General features: G+C 35.2%; 1 protein-coding gene across 2 annotated transcripts; it reads left to right on the forward strand.

The window, feature by feature from the left end:
* The first annotated feature begins 12,479 nt into the window (after nt 1-12,479).
* Nucleotides 12,480-14,843, forward strand: LOC111904867 (NAC transcription factor 25). 2 transcript variants are annotated; one of them, XR_008225139.1, is made up of 4 exons: nt 12,480-12,748; nt 12,833-13,140; nt 13,249-13,913; nt 14,612-14,843. XR_008225139.1 is itself a non-coding variant. In XM_023900578.2 (3 exons), the coding sequence occupies exons 1-3, from the start codon at nt 12,565-12,567 to the stop codon at nt 13,807-13,809; spliced, it is 1,053 nt and encodes a 350-aa protein (XP_023756346.1). In that variant the 5' UTR covers nt 12,480-12,564; the 3' UTR covers nt 13,810-14,024. The 2 variants fall into 2 exon arrangements, 1 of the variants encoding a protein (XP_023756346.1); XM_023900578.2 differs by lacking the exon at nt 14,612-14,843 and having other exon boundaries at nt 13,249-14,024.
* The last annotated feature ends 4,765 nt before the right edge of the window (nt 14,844-19,608 follow it).

The raw sequence follows: 19,608 nt of genomic DNA on the forward strand, positions 1-19,608 counted from the left end.
AGATAATGTAATAAACTTCCTTCATGTAACGTAAATGAGGAAAAGTATTGCCGGTTGGCTGTAGTAGTGTTGCAAACTTCAATCAGTAATATGTATTTGTTTACTTCGGGAATTTAGCTTAGACTTTAAGTCTTAGTATGTTAATTTAGATATGGATGTGATCTCCCATGTAACCAAACTGAATGATAAGAGGGAGTCCGATGACCTTCCCGGTCATACGTAGTGTAGTGATGTAATGCCACCCCTGGGCCTAGTCGGCTCGGACTGTAGTTAACAGTCGGGATGTAATAGTGTCTGTCCTGTATAGATCTATACTTGTAGTGTTGCTTTCCTTCCAGGAAGCTCTGGTTACATGGTATTTCCGCAGTAGAGTGTCGTATAGAGGGATAGTGTGTTATACTCTGGACTAGTGTATTCTCTTGTGTTATAGTATAATAAGCTTTTAGTATAGTACATAGAGTGTTCTCTTTAACGTGCATTAACTTGTAATAGTAGCAATTATAGTGAGTATAGTAGTAATAGAGGTAACGAGCAGTAGTCTTAGCTATACCTATTATAGTTAAATAGAGTGTGGGGTTGCATGCCTTTGATTTACAAAGGTATTGAATAAGATGAGGACTTTCATATCTAAATATACAACTAATAAATCAACGACAGTCGGACGGATAACAATATACCCTAAGACCACAATCAAACAAGAACAGGAAATAAGGCGAGCTATCGGTCCTAAGTCCTTCAAGTCTTACTTATATAAATATATTAGTGTAGATATAGTTTAAAAGAAAAGTAGTTTAAACACAGTTTGAAATAGTTTAACAACAATCTAACCTTGAAAATGCGTTTGATAATTATTTAAAATAGTTTTATTGATAAGTAGCTAAAAATATAAAAAATCCTTTTTAGTTGCAAGTTATAAATCACATATGATTCGATACTAACACTTGTTGCATTTAACTTGTATCCCCCCCCCCCCCCCCTAAAACATGTAAAAACATTTGAAAAGATTCATTAAGGGGTATGAACTCACCTGCAGCGAGTTTAGTGGGTGAAGTTGTTGGGTAGAGTGCTAGACGCCAAATGAGAATATGAACACTCACACAGATCCTATGAAACACGTACTGACACATAATGGTGTCTAATTAGTTATCTAATCACTAAATAAGTAAGTAATTACACCTTAATGCATGAAAACACTTTACTTTAAATGTTAGAAGGCTATTGGGTTGCAAGGAACTAGTGTAAAGCCTCACTATGGAGTTTACTCCTCAAATACTCACCTTAGGTGAGTTTATGGGTAAGGGACCTATTCCCCCATAAGTTTACGGTCGTAAACGCATGGGAGGAGTATATTTGTGTGCCTTAAGGTTTCTTGTATCACTAGGAAGGGTTCTAGGGTCAAATCCAAGGCTTGAGGGGTGTTTAGGGTTCAAATGGAGCACTCCCTTGGAGTTTGCGGTCCTTGGACCACTCCTTGGGAGTTTACGGTCGTAAACACTAGGTTTTATGGCCGTAAACCCTTTAGCACATCCTTCACTTCGTGTTTTGTGGTCCTAAGCTCAAACATACAAGTCTCTAGCCCAAAAATCATGTTAAAGAAGGAGTTGGGGCACCAAAACACCATTTATGGTGTTTACGGTTTATGTGTTTACGGTTCATGAATATTCATGGACCGTAAACCCATGTTTACCCTCCTAAAGGCCCGATTTTTGGTTTCAAGCTTCATGCATGTATGTTTCTAAGTCAAGGATGAGTATTAGAAGAGTTTTGGAGGGATTTTGGGCTACAAAAACCCCGTTAATGGTGTTTACGGTTTTGGGAGGTATTCCCAAACCGTAAACTCGAGTTTTTAAGGCTTTTGAGTGATTAAATCTCGAGGTTGTATGAATGCAAAGCTAGACAACAAGTTAGGGAGTATTACCTACGATTTGGAGCTTGAATGAGGTGATTTTTGAACAAACCCACTTGTAGAGAGAGTGACTAGAGTGGTAAAAAGCTCCATCTAGTGCCCACTCACCCTTTATATAGGGGTTGGGTTTGGGGCTAGGTGGGAATCTACCCGATATTGACGCGAAACGGGGTTTAAATTTTTACCCGATTAAATAGTCGTAATTAAAAACTTTTTCCAACTAAACGGGAGGGCAATTCACATGTTTTTATTTATTTCAATACGAAAATAATAAAATAAAATAAAATAAAATAAAATAAAACACTTATTTATTTTTCCACCCCAATATTAAACGGAATCTTAATAAAAATAGAATATTCTTTTAACAGAAACGGGTTATAACAACGGAATAAATTTCGGGTCGTCACATATTCGATGTCTAATGAAATGGTATTTTTCTGTCGATGTGTCTGGATCTCTCGTGATCCCTTGGTTCCTTAGCTAAGGCAACTGCACTTTCACTATCACATAAAATTTCCATTGGCTCTTTAATAGCTGGTACAACTCCAAGGTCTCCAATGAAGTTCTTCAGCCATATCGCCTCCTTTGCTGACTCGCTAGCTGCAATATACTCTGATTCGCAAGTTGAATTAGCCACTGTCTCTTGCTTGGAACTCTTCCAAGAAATTGCTCCTCTGTTTAAGGTAAAGACCCAGCCTGACTGAAAGCGGAAATTATCCCTATCAGTATGAAAGCTAGCATCACTATACCCTACAACTCTCAAGTCATCACTCCCACCGAGGGTAAGAACCCAGTCCTTAGTCCTCCGTAGGTACTTTAGGATATTCTTTACCGCGGTCCAGTGTGCCTTGCCAGGGTTCCCCTGATACCTGCTAACCATGCTCAAGGAAAATGCTACATCAGGTCGAGTACATGTCATAGCATACATGATCGATCCTACAACCGAAGCATAAGGTATTCGACTCATTTCTGCTATCTCAACCTCAATACTAGGGCTTTGTGTCGTACTCAATCTGGCGTTACTCTGGATGGGTAACTCTCCTTTCTTGGAGTCCTGCATGTTGAATCTCTTCAGCACCTTATCCAAGTAGGTACTTTGACTAAGTCCAATTAGTCTTTTACTCCGGTCTCTCAAGATCCTTATCCCTAGAATATAGGCAGCTTCTCCTAGGTCCTTCATAGAGAAACACTTCCCAAGCCAGGACTTAACTTCCTGCAGAGTTGGGATGTCATTTCCTATGAGTAGTATGTCATCCACATACAATACCAAAAAGCTAATTATACTCCCACTAGCCTTGACATATACACAAGATTCATCTTCACTCCTAGAAAAACCAAATTCCTTGACTTTCTCATCAAAGCAAAGATTCCATCTGCGAGGTGCTTGCTTTAACCCATAAATGGATTTCTCAAGCTTACACACTCTATTAGGGTACTCTGTGTTGACAAAATCCTCTGGCTGACTCATGTAAACATCCTCAGCCAACTTTCCATTAAGGAAAGCGGTTTTGACATCCATTTGCCATATTTCATAGTCATGAAATGCGGCTATGGCTAACAGAACCCTAATAGACTTAATCTTGGCCACTGGAGAAAAGGTTCATCATAATCAACTCCCGGAGTTTGTGAGAAACCCTTTGCAACCAGTTTTGCCTTATAAGTGTGTACATTACCATCCATGTCGGTCTTCTTCTTGAAGATCCATTTGTACCCTACAGTCTTACGACCTGGTACATTCTCAACCAAGTTCCAAACTTGATTGTCATACATGGACTGTATCTCGCTGTCCATTGCCTCTTTCCACTTGGCTGGCTCAGGGCTTGCCATGGCTTCCACGTAACTGTTAGGTTCATCCATACCTATCAGTGTATCATCATTGATAAGTGTATCACCTTCCGCAGTAATATGGAATCCATAGTAATGCTCAGGTGCATTCCTAACCCTTGAGGAACGCCTCAGAGGTACAGACTTGTCAATTGGCTCAACAGGAGTTTCCTCCTCAAGTTGAGTGCTAGGGTTTGAAGTTCCTTCACCACTTGAATCTTGAATTTCTTCAAGGTCAACTTGCCTCCCACTGTTTCCTTGGCTTATGAACTCTCTCTCTCTCTCTCTGTCTCTCTCTCTCTCTCTCTCTCTCACTCTCAAGACAACCCTCCTAGCTACAAAGACCACATTTTCACTAGGTCTGTAGAAGAGGTAACCAAAGAATTGTTGTGGGTAGCCAATGAAAATACACCTCTCGCTTCGAGGTTCGATCTTATCATGAGTCTCGCATCTCACGAAAGCCTCGCAACCCTAAATCTTGATGTGGTCTAGTTTGGGTACTTTACCAGTCCACATCTCATGAGGAGTTTTGGCAACTTTCTTTGTAGGGACTAGATTAACAGAATCAATACACAATACATTATTTCCTAATTTATCAACCACAGATACAGTTTCATACACGCCATCACAAGGTAATGCTTTAAAATAAAGAACATTATTAAAGAAAGCATTAATCGAACCAACTTCATTATCAAATGAAAAGGTGAAACCTTGTTTATACAATGCATGAAAGGAAATAATGTTTCTTGCCATTTCTGGAGAATAACAACACTTATTCAAATCTAAACTAAACCCACTACTTAGCGATAAAGTATAAACTTCAATATTGGTGACAGGTAAAGCTTTCATATTCCCCATGATTAAGTTTATTCTTCCATGCTCCACATTCTCACTTCTTCTTAGTCCTTGCAAATCAGAACAGATATGAATACCACAACCGGTATCAAGGACCCAAGAATTAGAATGGGATGATTTATTAGATAAGATAGTGTAAATACCTGCATGGTTGGGTTTAACTTTCCCATCCTTCACATCTTGCTGGTATTTTGGGCAGTTCCGCTTCCAATGTGACTTTTCATGGCAATAGAAGCATTCAGCCTCTTTTGGGTCAGAAGAAGGAGTGATGTAACCTTTCTTGGTTCCACTTGAAGAAGAGCCATCAAGGGTCCTAGCCTTGGTACCCTTCGGAGAGCTCTTTCTCTTCTTCCCTCGACCTTTCCCGATTGCCAAAACCGGGGCGGAGTTTGGAGTAGGAGTGTTAACAATCGACTTCCCCATAAGACCTGTTTCTGCGGTCTTGAGAAGTCCCTGAAGTTTGCTGAGTGTGACCTCTTCCTTATTAATGTGACATGTCATGCGGAATTGATCATAGCACGATGTTTGTGCCTGATTGGATGCTAAACGTCAGTTCGGGGCTTGAACGCGTGCTTGGTTCCTATGTAATATGAAAAGATACATATTTGTATCTAATTAGGCTTTGAACTATTAATTAGTTGAGGATATACACTTCTAGTTGCGAAAACACTTCATTTCAAGTGTTTGGAGTAACACGGGTGACATCTATGGACGTATATGGCTTGGATATGGAGTTTACTCTTCAAGAGTAAACTCCCAAGAGAGTTTAAGGCCCTAATGACCCACTCCCCATGCGTTTACGGCCATAAACTCATGGTGGGGTGTTCTAGGGTGCTAAATGGCCTTATAACATTTGAGGGGTGATGCTAGTTTTGGTTTTAAGGCATTGGAAGTGTTTAACCCAACATATGGACCACTATAAGGAGTTTACAGCAGTAAACTAAGAGTTTACGGCCGTAAGATCCCCCACACACCTTCCTTTGATGTTTTGGTGGTCCTAGGTCATTCACAAGTGTTTCTAGCTAAATCTACAAGCCATGGATTGAATTTAAGGCACCAATTGACCCATTTATAGGAGTTTACGGCCCAGGAACCCATACTTAGGTTTTTTACAACCGTGAACCCCTAAGGGAGTAGTTTTCATCAAGTTTAAGGCTCCTAATTCGTTTGTGGTTGCTTCTAGACTTTATTCCAAGGCTTAGGAGGTGTTTAAGTGGCATTTTAACACCTTAAAAGGAGTTTACTACCCATGAAAGGGTGTTTACGGCCCAAGCATGTTCTTGGGCAGTAAACTCATGTTTACTCCCTAAATGATGAGTTCAAGGTGTTCCAATTCCATTCCAATAATTCCTTAAGCCATATCTAAGCTCCAAAGGTGGTTTGGAAGGGTTTTTGGGCTCCAAAACCCATTTTATGTGAGTTCACGGCCTAGGACTGTTCTAGGGCCGTAAACTCATGTTAAGGGTCCTATTTCATAGATTAAACACGAATTTGAAGGCTAAAGATGTTATACTATGAGCTAGGATTGTTACCTTGATGATTTGGAGCTTGAAATGAGTGATTTTGGATCAAGAACTTGGATTTGAGGAGAGAGGTTAGAGATAGAGTGAAAAGGATTCAAATGAGGCTTAATCAACTTTATATATGGTTTGGATTTGAGACAGTGGAATTCTACCCGATACTGACGTTAGACGAGGCTTTTGGTTGTACCCGATTTAACTGTTTATAACCCGACGGAATAAAACTAAAATTTTTCCAAATAATAATTTGAGGCATTTTCATGTGTTTCTAACAGGTTTGGATACCAATTAAGTCATAATAGAAGTCTCGAAATAAATGACTTAATTTAAAAATGTAAACGGAAATGATTCGAAAAAAGACGAATTTTATGGACGGAAACGGGTTACGGCGATGGAGCAAACTTCGGGTTGTCACAGAGTTGTAGTGTAATTTCATTTGATTAGTGGAATTCAAGATGGTTGGGATCTTTCATGTTTGAGAAATGTAAGGGGTGGTGAGAACACGAATGCAAGGTGAGTTTCTGCTAGGTTCATGTTTTCAAGAATGTAAGTGTGGTCCTCGTATCAAAAGTTTCAAGGAAAAGGTTTCATGGTAGTTTGGTGTCTCTTCTGGGACAATGAAGTAAGGGTTCAAGGTGCTTATGCTACTCGATTTGGCTATTAGCTTATGGTTGATTAGCTCATTAAGTCGGTCGCTGCCATTAGTAGGGTAAGAATAGTGACGACCTATCGCTCCTAGGGTGAATGATACATTGTTTTTAGGAATGGTTCTACATGTGTCGAGGTCAAGCAAGGTATTGGATTTCCATATTTTTGGCATAGAAGTGATGTTTATTTTGCATTATTTAAAGTTTATGGGTCAATGATTCATTCTCCATCAGGAAGTGTGAGTCATGCTAATACTGGGTTTTGATTGTAACATTGGAAGATCGTTGTGTATATGAGTCGTCATTTAGCCGAAGCAAGGTTCAGGAAGAATTAACCGGTTCCTCCGGGTGCCTGGAAAGTAGCAATGAGTGATTGCAAGGATGATATCAAGTTTAAGTGGGGGAGAGTTGTAATATCCAATTTCAAGAAGCTTACTATTTTGGGAAATATGGGCATTAAATGAATCAATCTAGAGCCCTGGACTTCATGGGGTTTGGTTTTTAGGCCCATTTGGGAGTAGATTATATAGGTTGTGTGATCTAAGCTTTTGGTTTGTGCTTTAGAGGTCCAGGGGCATAATGGTATTGTTGGGCTTTTCATTACCTTTATGGCCATATAAAGAACACTAAAAACTGAGTTGGGACGTAGAAGTTATGACCTTTGGAAGTTAGGAAGGAATGTGGTGTTGACCTCTACATTGGGCGTATTGGATGGAAGAAACTCCGACGTTCTTTAAGTATGTCGGGCGTACATGTGGTACTCACGACGTACTCACGTGAATCATAAACCTAAATTTTAAGGTTTGGACCCTATAAAACCTCATTATCTCCCTTGAGGTTAGCCTCATTTCCAGCCTCCATCCTCTCTTATCTTAATTTTGAAACCCTAGCCTCATTTGTGAGACTCTTGAGCCTTTGAGTGTTTTGGAGTGTTCTTGGTGCATCTTGGAGAAGGAAGAACTCATAGGAGAAGTTTACGCTGGCTTAGAGCTTGTAGATCCAAACCTTTTTCACCTTGATCTTTCTTCTGGAGGTATAAAGCTTCAATCTTGATGGTTCTTTAATGTAGATCTAGCTTTAGGTTATGTTTTAAGCATTTTTTTGGTCCCATGCTTTGGATATTGTGAGTAGAAGTTACTCCAAAACCTTTGATCCTCATTCTAGTCATTTTTGACGTCATTAAGTCATAAAAACCGAATCTTGATGGGTATATCTCTTCCATGCATGAATTAGTGGTCCTTTAGTGGAATGATGAATTTAGAGCTTTGTTTTGAACTCCATTAAGCCATGCAAAATCATAAAGTCGAGAACTTTATGACTTAAGATGTAACGAGCCAAAAATCAAGGGTAAAAATTTAACTTTTAATATAGCTAAAACATTGATACCATTTATTCTAAACATTTCAAATCATCATTAAGTAAAACATTTATCAGAGTTCATCCCAAAATCATTCACTGCGGAAATCATAGGTGTGTGCACTGCGATCAATCCGAGCTCTTCATTTCCAAATCGATGATACCTAAAACCAAAACTATAAACCGTAAGCATAAAGCTTAGTGAGTCCCCCAGAGCATACCCCACACACAATCCACATAACACATACCATATTAGCTATAAAAGCTACATATATCACATAAGCCATGCATACATAAACATGTAAGAATGCCATGGGCTACCCCACAGGGTCTTTACATAGGACTGTCATGGGCTACCCCACATGGTCTTACATCCAATGCCATGGCTACCCCACATGGTCTTTACCTAGGACTACCATGGGCTACCCCACATGGTCTTACATCCAATGCCACGGGCTCCCCCCGGCGTCTTCCACACAAGTATCACAAAGACAACTAGCATAACACATATCATATAATCACTAGCATACCACTTAGCATAAAGCTAACTATCATACCACATATCTCTACTATAGCTAGTGTACCGCACAACATAAAATGGGCCGGCCTTGGTGTCTTAGACCCATTGGCATGGTGAGAAGACTCGCCTCGCACTGCAGAAGCTTTCCGCATGAATTCCTTAGCTACTGCCCCACCAGCTTCCTGAGCTGTCACTACCAATCAATATACCCCAATTAGCAATCGGGTCTCATACCATAATCCTTAATCCATGCATGGGGTAAAATGACCATTTTACCCCTGCCCAATATGATCCAAAACTAAGACCCAAACCCAAAACAAAAGCCAAACATTATAATGTCCATAAAACCATCAATGGCCCAATTTTCCAAATTGGGCTTGGACCTTCCTAATGGACCTTATACTAAAGCCCAATATTCTCTTTAGTCAATAATCCTGACCCAATTGGCCCATGAAGGCCCACAACAACCTAGTCCAAGAATAGGCCCAAACCGAGGCCTATAATGCGAAGTCCATTTCTATATTGGGTCACAAGGCCCAATGGGCCCAAATATTCCATTATTGGCCCAAAGATACATTCAGGCCCAACTATCAGCAAATCCAGACCCAAAACCATTAGGGCTTAAAGGTCCGAAGTCCACAAAGGCCCAAGACCTCCCGAGAGCGTATGTTGGGCGTACCTCTTATGTACGCTTAGTGTACTGGGCAAAAGGGTTGTACGCACAGCATACCACATTGTACGCCCAACGTACAAACGGCTGATGCACAAAATTTATTAAGTGCTTAATGCTTCAAACCAAGGGACAAAATTACAGATCTGAGCTCTACTTAACGTCTTAATCCATAAAGTCACTGAATTGGTGACTTATATGACCCACATTAACCCAAAATCAAAGTATAACAATCTACTTCCATTAAAATGACCATAACTCTTGCATGAATCCATTAAGACCTCCAAGATGGCAACTTTCTGCCTTAGAGATTTAGTTAGCACCAAGGGTGGCAACCCTAAGCCTAAAAACGGATTTGGAACCATAAAGCTCCATTCTTGGGACCAAAAAGATCCAAAAACTCAACATAATAGATCTAAGAATTCAATGGTCAAGTTTAGAACTTTATACCTTCATCAAGCTGAAAATGAGTCACAAAAGCCAGATCCATAAGCTTCTTCTTGATCTCCATCTTTCCACCTAACTCCACCTTCTTGAAAATGGGCCAAACACTCCAAAAATGGACTCCATAAGCTCAAAATGCTACCATGAATGGTATAAGATGATTTCTAGGGTTTAGTGGGGTGGAGGCTAAAGATATTAGGGTTAGGTTATGAGATAAGGAGATTAAATAGGGTCCAACTCCCTAAAATAGGGTTCAGATCTGATTGGAGTACGCCCAACGTACATATGGTACGCCCAGCGTACTCCGGGGAACATTGGCGATCCTCCTGGTCAGTACACCCAACTTACTCCAAGGTACGCCCAGTGTACTACCTTCATCGCTAGTACTCCCCGCGTACGCTTCGTGTATGCCCTGTGTACTCGGCTAAGCCTGAAAACCACGAAACTTCTGAAGGCCATAATTTCTTCGTTATAAGCCCGATTCCAACGATCCTTATATCCACGGAAAGGTGAAGAGAAGCCCTACACTTCTAACAACTCAAACCTTTCTTAAGAACTTTCGAATAAAAACCCATTTTCCACAAAATCCCGAACTGCCACTTTACCGAAATACCCCTAGGCTCCAAAACACGAACCGAACACCCAGATCACTTCTAATACATCACCTGCATCCAAAAGGGCCTAGATCTTACCTTCCCAAGAGCCATAATCCTTATAATGACCGACCTTCGAGCCACCGCTTCAGACTAGGAGTCAATTCGGAACAGAGCGTTACATAAGACGTCCCTTAGAGTCACATCTTGAAGTTAGACGTTTTGTCTTAAGGTATTAAGAGCTTCGAATGAGATTTTGGGCTTCACGACGCAGTACGTCGGGCGTACTGGGGTGTTACATTGGTCGTACTTACCAGAATGTCTATATGGGCCATTTTGGGCTTTGGGTTGTTTTAGGATTGATCCATGCTTTGTTGGGCCAAGTATGGGAAGGGTAAAATAGTCTTTTACCCCTTAGCATGATAGAAAATTATTGGAACTTTGATTATAGGTTATTACCCTAATTATTGACTAGGGGTGATTTTGGATATGTTTAGTGTGAAGAGCCTTGTAGCAGCAGCGCGTATGTGATTCGGTTATCATCAATTTGAGGTGAGTCTTCTCACAATGTTTGGCGGGTCGAAGTCTCAATTCCTGCCCATTGATTATGTTTATAGGATGCTAGTTGTTTGTGTGACTCTTGCATGTATCGTATATGTTTATATGTATACCATGCGGGGCCCATGACATGTTACTGTCAGATATGTATCGGGCGGGGCCTAATGTCGAGCGGGGACCGATGCCGGGCAGGGCCCATTATATACATAGTATGTGTTATTTGGGGAACTCACTAAGCTTTGTGTTTACGGTTTATGTTTATGGTTTCGGGTACTTTCGGTTTTGAAGGGAAGGGACCGGTCTGACTGCACTGCATCCCCCAAAGTTTTACGTATTGACTATTTATGATTTTTACTCTAATGTTTAATTTATTTAATCACTTTGATTGGTTTTGGAACAACTTAATTGTATGACTTATTGTTTTAAAATTGAAAATTTTTACTCTAATTTTTGGGACACTACATTTGGATTTTTAGAAGACTTGTGTTTGTAATGTCTTCTTACACCTTTGTTGTCATATTTGTTGTCATAATCTCGCGTGAAATATTTTTATTAAACCCGAAGTGTTTAGAAAATTTATGATTGGGACCATTTTCTACAAACTAAAACTTTAAAATTAATGTAAAATATTTTATTAAAGGTTATTTCAAATAGGCTTATGCGAGAGGTGTTACAATTAACCATAGAATATACAACTGGATCTCCCATGATTTTGAACAAATGACTCATCCCACCAAACAAAGAACCCTAGGATCACTTACTGTTTGACTTACACTGTGACTTCTGAAAAAAAAAGTTGATGAAAGAAGATGAAAGTTATTAGGTTCGAGATCACAAAATTAGTAGTTAAAGATCGGGATTTATGTTGCTTTACGTTTTACAATACCTCGATTCACAAGATTAAATCGGGATACAAAGATCCTTTTAAAACCGATTAAAAAGGACGAGGATACCAAGACAATTGGTGGTAGAAGGAGAAGTTGTATGTGGATTGAAGGAGAAGGAAGAAGTCACGTCCAAGGACAAAAAGAAAGAAAAAGAAAAATATGTGAAATTGGTTCAAAGGAAGTAGTTTTCTTTGAGATCCAAATTAAAGATTTGGACCGAATCAGATGTGCAAAGAATCATAATCAAACAAGCTGATCTAGACCAAGTCCAGAAAAAAGTCTAATTGGACCTAGTTAGACCAACATCAAACACTGCTAACATAATTTAAAAAATTATGGATATGTTTTTGTGAGGAAATCAGTTCCATGAATAGGTGACAAAATTCGCACTACACCGCCTCTAATTATTTCCGCGAGTAACTAAAAATATCATGAGAAATATTGTAATAATTCGCTACACTATAATAATATCAACACATTTTTGGGGCAAGTATAAGTGTATAACATCCGAAGGGCCCATTGGCTAATTTGCCCATCTGGAGTATGACGTGGCGTCAGATACTGCAGAAATATCCTAGTTTTGAAACCAACGGTGTATGACCACTGATTCTGTACGGGTCACCCTATATTAATACCATGGTCCTACACTCATGTAAAAGATCAGCTCTCTCTCTCTCTCTCTCTCTCTCTCTCTCTCTCTCTCTCTCTCTCTCTCTCTCTCTCATGATCATGCTCTTCTCTGATCGAAATCTAAATAAAGAAAAATCGAAGTAATTTTGTTGATATGGAGAGTACAGATTCGTCGACGGGTTCTCAATTACTTCAGCTCCCGCCGGGATTCCGCTTCCACCCCACCGACGAAGAGTTGGTGGTTCACTACCTCAAGAAAAGAGCTGCCTCTACGCCTCTTCCGGTGGCGATCATCGCCGAAATAGACCTCTACAAGTTCGATCCATGGGAGCTTCCAGGTGACTGTTAGGATCACTCCCTGCATCCATCTTTTCATCTCTGTTAGTTTTCTAAATTTTAATGGCGTATGTTAATTGTTACAGCTAAGGCAACGTTTGGGGAGCAAGAGTGGTACTTCTTTAGCCCGAGGGATCGGAAGTACCCGAACGGAGCTAGACCTAACCGGGCGGCGAATTCTGGGTACTGGAAAGCTACCGGAACTGATAAACCGGTGATGACGTCAGGTGGGACGCAGAAAGTTGGTGTGAAGAAGGCACTGGTTTTTTATGGAGGGAAGCCACCGAAAGGGGTTAAGACAAATTGGATCATGCATGAATATCGATTAACTGATGGTAAAACAATCTCGAAACCCCATGGATGTGATCCCACCAAACAAAAAGGTTCCTTAAGGGTAATAATTTATTAATTCAAAAGCTTGAAACTTTTATATTTTTTTTTTGTAGTTCTGGATCATTTTAATTGGGTATAAGTTATAAATATTTGTTTTATAAATTTTTAGTTAGATGATTGGGTTTTGTGTCGAATCTACAAGAAGAACAATCTACAGAGACCGATGGATAGCGATGGTAGTGATCATCTTCACAACATGAACGGGATGTTGTCGTCTATACCTCCGTCTATCTCGCTCGCCGGCGGCCACCAAGGAACAATCGTGAAGCAGACTGCAGGTGTGGGGTATAATGCAATGATGGAGAATCATGAACATAACCTCATGTTTGATGCTAGAATAAACTCAAACGACACCGATACAAACACCTCCAATCTCCTTCCGATGAAGAGATCCATGCCGGGTCTTTTCTGGAACGAAGACGCCGGTGCCGGCGCCGGCAACACAGGAAATTCAACATCCACGTACACGAAAAGGTTTCTCACCGAAAGTAATAGTGATGTTAGTGTCATGGCCACACGAAACAACGAGGAAAACAGCGGTTCCATTGCAAGTTTACTAAGCCAGCTACCACAAACACAACAAATGCAACCGCAAGCAATGTTGGGGTCTCTTGAAGACGGCGTTTTCCGGCAACCATATCAGTTACCGGGCATAAATTGGTACTCTTAGATCAGTAATTTTGGAGAGTGGGTATGATTCCAAAAAGGAAAAAAACGATAAAAGTGAGACGCCCCCATCTTCTTTTCCATGAGCCACTACATAAACCCTAAAAGGTAAGAACGGTTTTTAAACTTTTCTACAGCTGTTTATAAACATGCATATTTCTGTAATATATACAACATGCACAATTTGTGTAATATATCAATAGAAATTTAGTGTATGCATATGTGTGTGCGTGTGTATATATATATATATATATATATATATATATATATATATATATATATATATATATATATATATATATATATATATATATATATATATATATATATATATATATATATATTATATTTTTTCTTCTTATTTATATTTTTATCCATTTAAAATAGTAACAAATGTTATATTTAATGTTATATTTTGATAATACTAATTATATTTAAAAACAATTATATCATTTCAAATAAATAGTAATATATATTCTTCTACTTATATCACTATTTACTTGAAATGTATACTTGTTTTGAAATCTAATTAATATATATATATATATATATATATATATATATATATATATATATATATATATATATATATATCTTGAGATTAAACCCAGTTACATATTTTTTATTTGTTGCTCTAACGTTCCAGTGTACTGGCAGAAAACGGGATATACATAATCATAAATGATTATATGACAAAGACGTATAATCATATCTGATTATACATATATGTTTAATCATAAACGATTATACATATATCTCTGTTCACAGATTGGGTAAAAATATATGATTATGACAATTGGTGACAGAATAAATTGTAGTGTGGCGATGGTATAAGTGATGGAGGTGACAGTGATAGGGTTGGTTGGTACTATCAAAGGTGGTGGTAGTGTCGATGGTGGTTGTGGTGGTGGGATGGTGGCGGAAGAGAAAGAAACGGGCGACGCAATATAACCATTTATGATTATAACAGGTCCGTCGTGCCGGTACACCGAAAAGTTAGAGTAGCAGATGTAGAATATGTGGCTGAGTTTAAATCTCAAGATCTCTATTTTATTTTTAATATCAACGGAATATATATATATATATATATATATATATATATATATATATATATATATATATATATATATATATATATATATATATATATTCAAGCGAAATAACTATATGTGGTAAATCCTTACTTATAGTTAATTTTTATAATTTTGTTTCAAAAATCATATTTATTTTTTGGAAATATGGTCAAAAGTTAACATTACAAACCCATAAATAATAGTCAAAACAAATATATATATATATATATATATATATATATATATATATATATATATATATATATATATATATATATATATATATATATATATATATATATATAATTTACCATATTAATAATTTTGTTGCTACCCTGAATTGAACCGATATTTCCTTTAGAACCCAACATAATTTTTTGATGAAGTGTCGGCATGAAATTAAAATGAGATATATAACACAAGCATTGAAAAAAAATTTACGATGATAAATTTTAACGACGTCAATATCATCCACGATTACTTATGCATGGTATTGATATAAAATATTTACTGAAAATGGAGGGTGAGTGTTGTTAGTGATAAAATATATAGATCTACCCTAATAAATGAAGGTTTTTTTTACCACTTGTCATAATCTCATTCAATTTGTCACATGTAATTTTATGGTAATTTTAAATTAATTTTTATTCTACTTGTCATTTTATGTTTTTCTATTTTATTAAATGTCAAATATTGTTTAAATCTAATAATAAATGCATATCAATTTCATTAATGGACTTTCCTTTTAATTTCAAAATTACTAAATTAAAGTTTCATTAAATTCCTTTATTTATTTATTTAAATTATTTGTTTAAATTTAAAAGAGAAAAAAAAATACTTTAATTTTTATAATTCAATATTTTTCTCACTTTTCTTATAAATTCAAACTTCTCAAATATTTTAAATTTTATATTAATTTTTTTAAATAAACTCATGTAATACATGGGTCTCACACCTAGTTTAAGAGTAAAATAAGATATGTTATTTAGTAGTCTAAGAAAATATAATATGTTTTGTAAACATATAATATTCCAATATTTCATATGTGGTGTTGTACTTTAACATGATCTAATATATATATATATATATATATATATATATATATATATATATATATATATATATATATATATATATATATATATATATATATATATATATATTCAAACTAGGTGTAAGACCCGTATATTACACGGGTTTATTAAAAATAAAATTTTAATATCAATATATAAATATGACATATTTTATAATGTAATATTTAATAACATAATGTAATCTTCTGAAAATTTGCAATAGAAACTAAATTGTTTGAAATATTTATGAGAATTTATTACCAAATTAATATGATGATTTTATTTCCTTATAAAACTCATTATAATTTTATGGAATTTAATTTTAAGAAAATGGAAATCCCTAAAAAAATGACAAGTGGAAAAAAAATTTCTAAAATTCTCACAAAATGACAAGTGTCAAAATGATGGAGAAGATGACATGTGGCAAAAACAAATCTTCATTTATTAAAGAGGATGTTTCTCACATCTATTGTGTGCTAGAATGCATCAATAAAAATTTAGTATTAATTATATGTATATTAAATATTATCCATATTTATAACTCAATTTTATGGAAACTAATTAAAATCATCATTAATGTTAATAATAATATTCTTTCATAATGAATTAATATCTAGAAGAATGAGAGTGTATTTCAGCAGAATTATAGTGTATTCTAGTAGAATACACTATCGTTCTTCATATTCCATGCAAATTTATTGTATTTTAAGTAAGTTCTGAAACAAAATATGAACTCATAAACCTAGATGTGAATTCATTCTGAAAGAATGTTATTGCTGACATTAATGACGGATTTAATTAGTTTCTATAAAAAGAGAATTATAATTATGGATATCATTTAATATACATATAATTATGGAAATCATTTAATATCTATATTTATTTAATTAAATAATTATCTAATTTACTCAAATCCTATTGGTGCATTCTAGGACACAATAAATATAATAAACAAAATAACCTAGCGTTATATATATATATATATATATATATATATATATATATATATATATATATATATATATATATATATATATAGAGAGAGAGAGAGAGAGAGAGAGAGAGAGTTAGGTTCAAATGTTTTCACTATCTATTGTGTGCCTGTATGATTGATTCTGGACCAATCATTTTAGTTATTTTAAGAAAGTAATTAATGCTTATTAAATTCTGAAGATGTAATTAATACATATTATATCTTCAACATGTAATATGCATTAATTACTTTCTTAAAATAACTAAAATGATTGGTCCAGAATCAGTCATACATGCACACAATAGATAGTGAAAACAAAATAACCTTACCTTATATATATATATATATATATATATATATATATATATATATATATATATATATAATAGTTTATAACCCGTGGGAACCACGATTATAAAATTAATCAAACTTTTATAGTGAAAACTCAAAATTATTAATAAGTTATTTTAAATAAATTATTAATTTAAGAGATATTTTTATTAGTTATGTGAAATTATAATCATTGATTCAAATAAATATATAAAATTAATTTTTAATATAAATTAGATATTTTTTATTTGTGAATTAATGAAAACAATAATTTAAAATTTAAAATTTAAAATAGAATCATATTAATGAGGAGATCTAATAAATTTAAAATGAAAAACTAATAGATTGACAAGTGGTACATATTAATTAAAATGTCTAATATAATGACACATGGCAAAAGAGCTACCTTTTTATTAGTATAAAGATATATAGATGGATTCATTAGATTAGGGTTTTCTCTGTGTTTAAAAAATATATGAACGTATATATTATATATGTTATATATCCTTGAGTGCTATGAAAAACCTCAGCTCAAGCTGTGGATACATTCTATTATTTTAATACTAATATATATATATATATATATATATATATATATATATATATATATATATATATATATATATATATATATATATATATATATATATATATATATATATATATATATATATATATATATATATATGTCGACAAAGTAAAAGAAAACATACTATTGAGGAAAAGCAACCCTACAAACCTCGCCGGAATCTTGGCTCATTAGGTTAGCTTTTGATCTTTACATCAAGATAACAAAATGGCATACCTCGTCAAAATAGGTGTTAGAAAGATCGAACCCTTTAAACCTTTTATGTGATTGCCTTTTATACCCTCCAAGAGTTGCAAGCTTAAAAAGATTTATTGGACAAAAGCGAAAACCGAAACTGAAATGCCACTAACAATGTGAATGCAATGTATAATTACTCGATCGCTCTCAATTGCTATTAAGAAAATGACATAGCGCGTCATTAGAATAGAAACATGCAAAGAAGCGCGTTATTTAATATATACCACATAATCTATGTTCAGTTGTATTTTCAGCGAAAAATATATACTCATATAGAAAAAATAAAATTAGAACAAAAACAAAATTGTGATGTTATCTTTTACATATGACACCTTTGACTTAACCTAACAGAGATGTGATCTTTAATTTGATATTATCTCTAACTTAATCTCTCTAATTATTTTATATTTTATGTGACAAATGTCATTATCCATGGATTTGACACTTATTTGACCCTTACAATGGTTCACTAGTTGATTAACTACACCTCACAAGGTCCTTTTGCTTTCTTGATCATTGATTATTTGTATCACTTGCTAATTAACTATACATCACAAAGTCCTTTTGCTTTCTTGAATTTTGATAATTTTTTGGCGGTGGGACCATTACGTTGTCATCAAAAGGAACCATAATCTTAAAACCACACAAATTAAATCACATTAGGTGCATTCCTTTCCTTTTTAAGTAAAGTGTACAAACCAACTTTAATACATTTTGCATCACTAGTGGCTTTATTTGGATACCTTAATGGGACAATCTTGATATGGACAATCTTTTTTATCATATCTCTTTTTCATGGAGGAGTTGAAGGCATTTAATTACATAAATAACCCTAATATCATTTACCCACCCTTTTAACATTACTATTTACCAACCAAGTTCTAAGGCTTAGCATGGTAAAATTAGCAGGGTTCAAACAACAAGGCTAACTCTTTTTTTTAATTAAAGAGGCATGTCCATATCCAAAAAGGATCATGTATACTTTTTTTTTTTTTTTGAGAATAGTGTTTTCTTTTGAACGAGTGGATTATCCAAATGTTGATCCATACCACATTTAAAAAATCATCGAAGAAGTCTATACACCGCTAACATTTGAGGTTATATGGTTCAAGATAATTACTTATCTTTATTATAGTAATTTGATTTTTTTTAACTTTGGAGCGTGCAGTGTGTACCTTACCAAATTTCATGAAACCAGACCCAAAATTAAAACCGGCGCTTTTTGAAATGTTGGAATTATGGACAGTCTGTCACTGCTACTAGCTGTTAAATATTTTTCAAAATTTTGAAATTACTTGTAGTCAAATATCGACAAGAATGCCAAGAAAATTGGTTTTAGTATGCTTAGAAAGCCCCCCTTGAATTTATAGAGAAAAGTTATTGAGTTTGTTTGCTTCATGAAATAATTGGAATATGATGTTTTATCTTGGAAAAATAAAATATATTTTACAAAAAAAAAAAAAAAAAAAAAAAAAAAAAAAAAAAAAGACTAGCAATGAGCTAAAAGGAATTACAGAGTCATAGAAGT

The sequence above is a fragment of the Lactuca sativa genome, chromosome 7 (assembly GCF_002870075.4).
Source record: "Lactuca sativa cultivar Salinas chromosome 7, Lsat_Salinas_v11, whole genome shotgun sequence".
NCBI classification, from domain to species: domain Eukaryota; kingdom Viridiplantae; phylum Streptophyta; class Magnoliopsida; order Asterales; family Asteraceae; genus Lactuca; species Lactuca sativa.

Coding starts and splice junctions, on each gene's coding strand:
- LOC111904867 (XM_023900578.2), top strand. CDS start 12,565: ATGGAGAGTACAGATTCGTCGACGGGTTCTCAATTACTTCAGCTCCCG. Junction 12,749..12,832: donor CGATCCATGGGAGCTTCCAG/GTGACTGTTAGG, acceptor TAATTGTTACAG/CTAAGGCAACGTTTGGGGAG. Junction 13,141..13,248: donor AACAAAAAGGTTCCTTAAGG/GTAATAATTTAT, acceptor ATAAATTTTTAG/TTAGATGATTGGGTTTTGTG.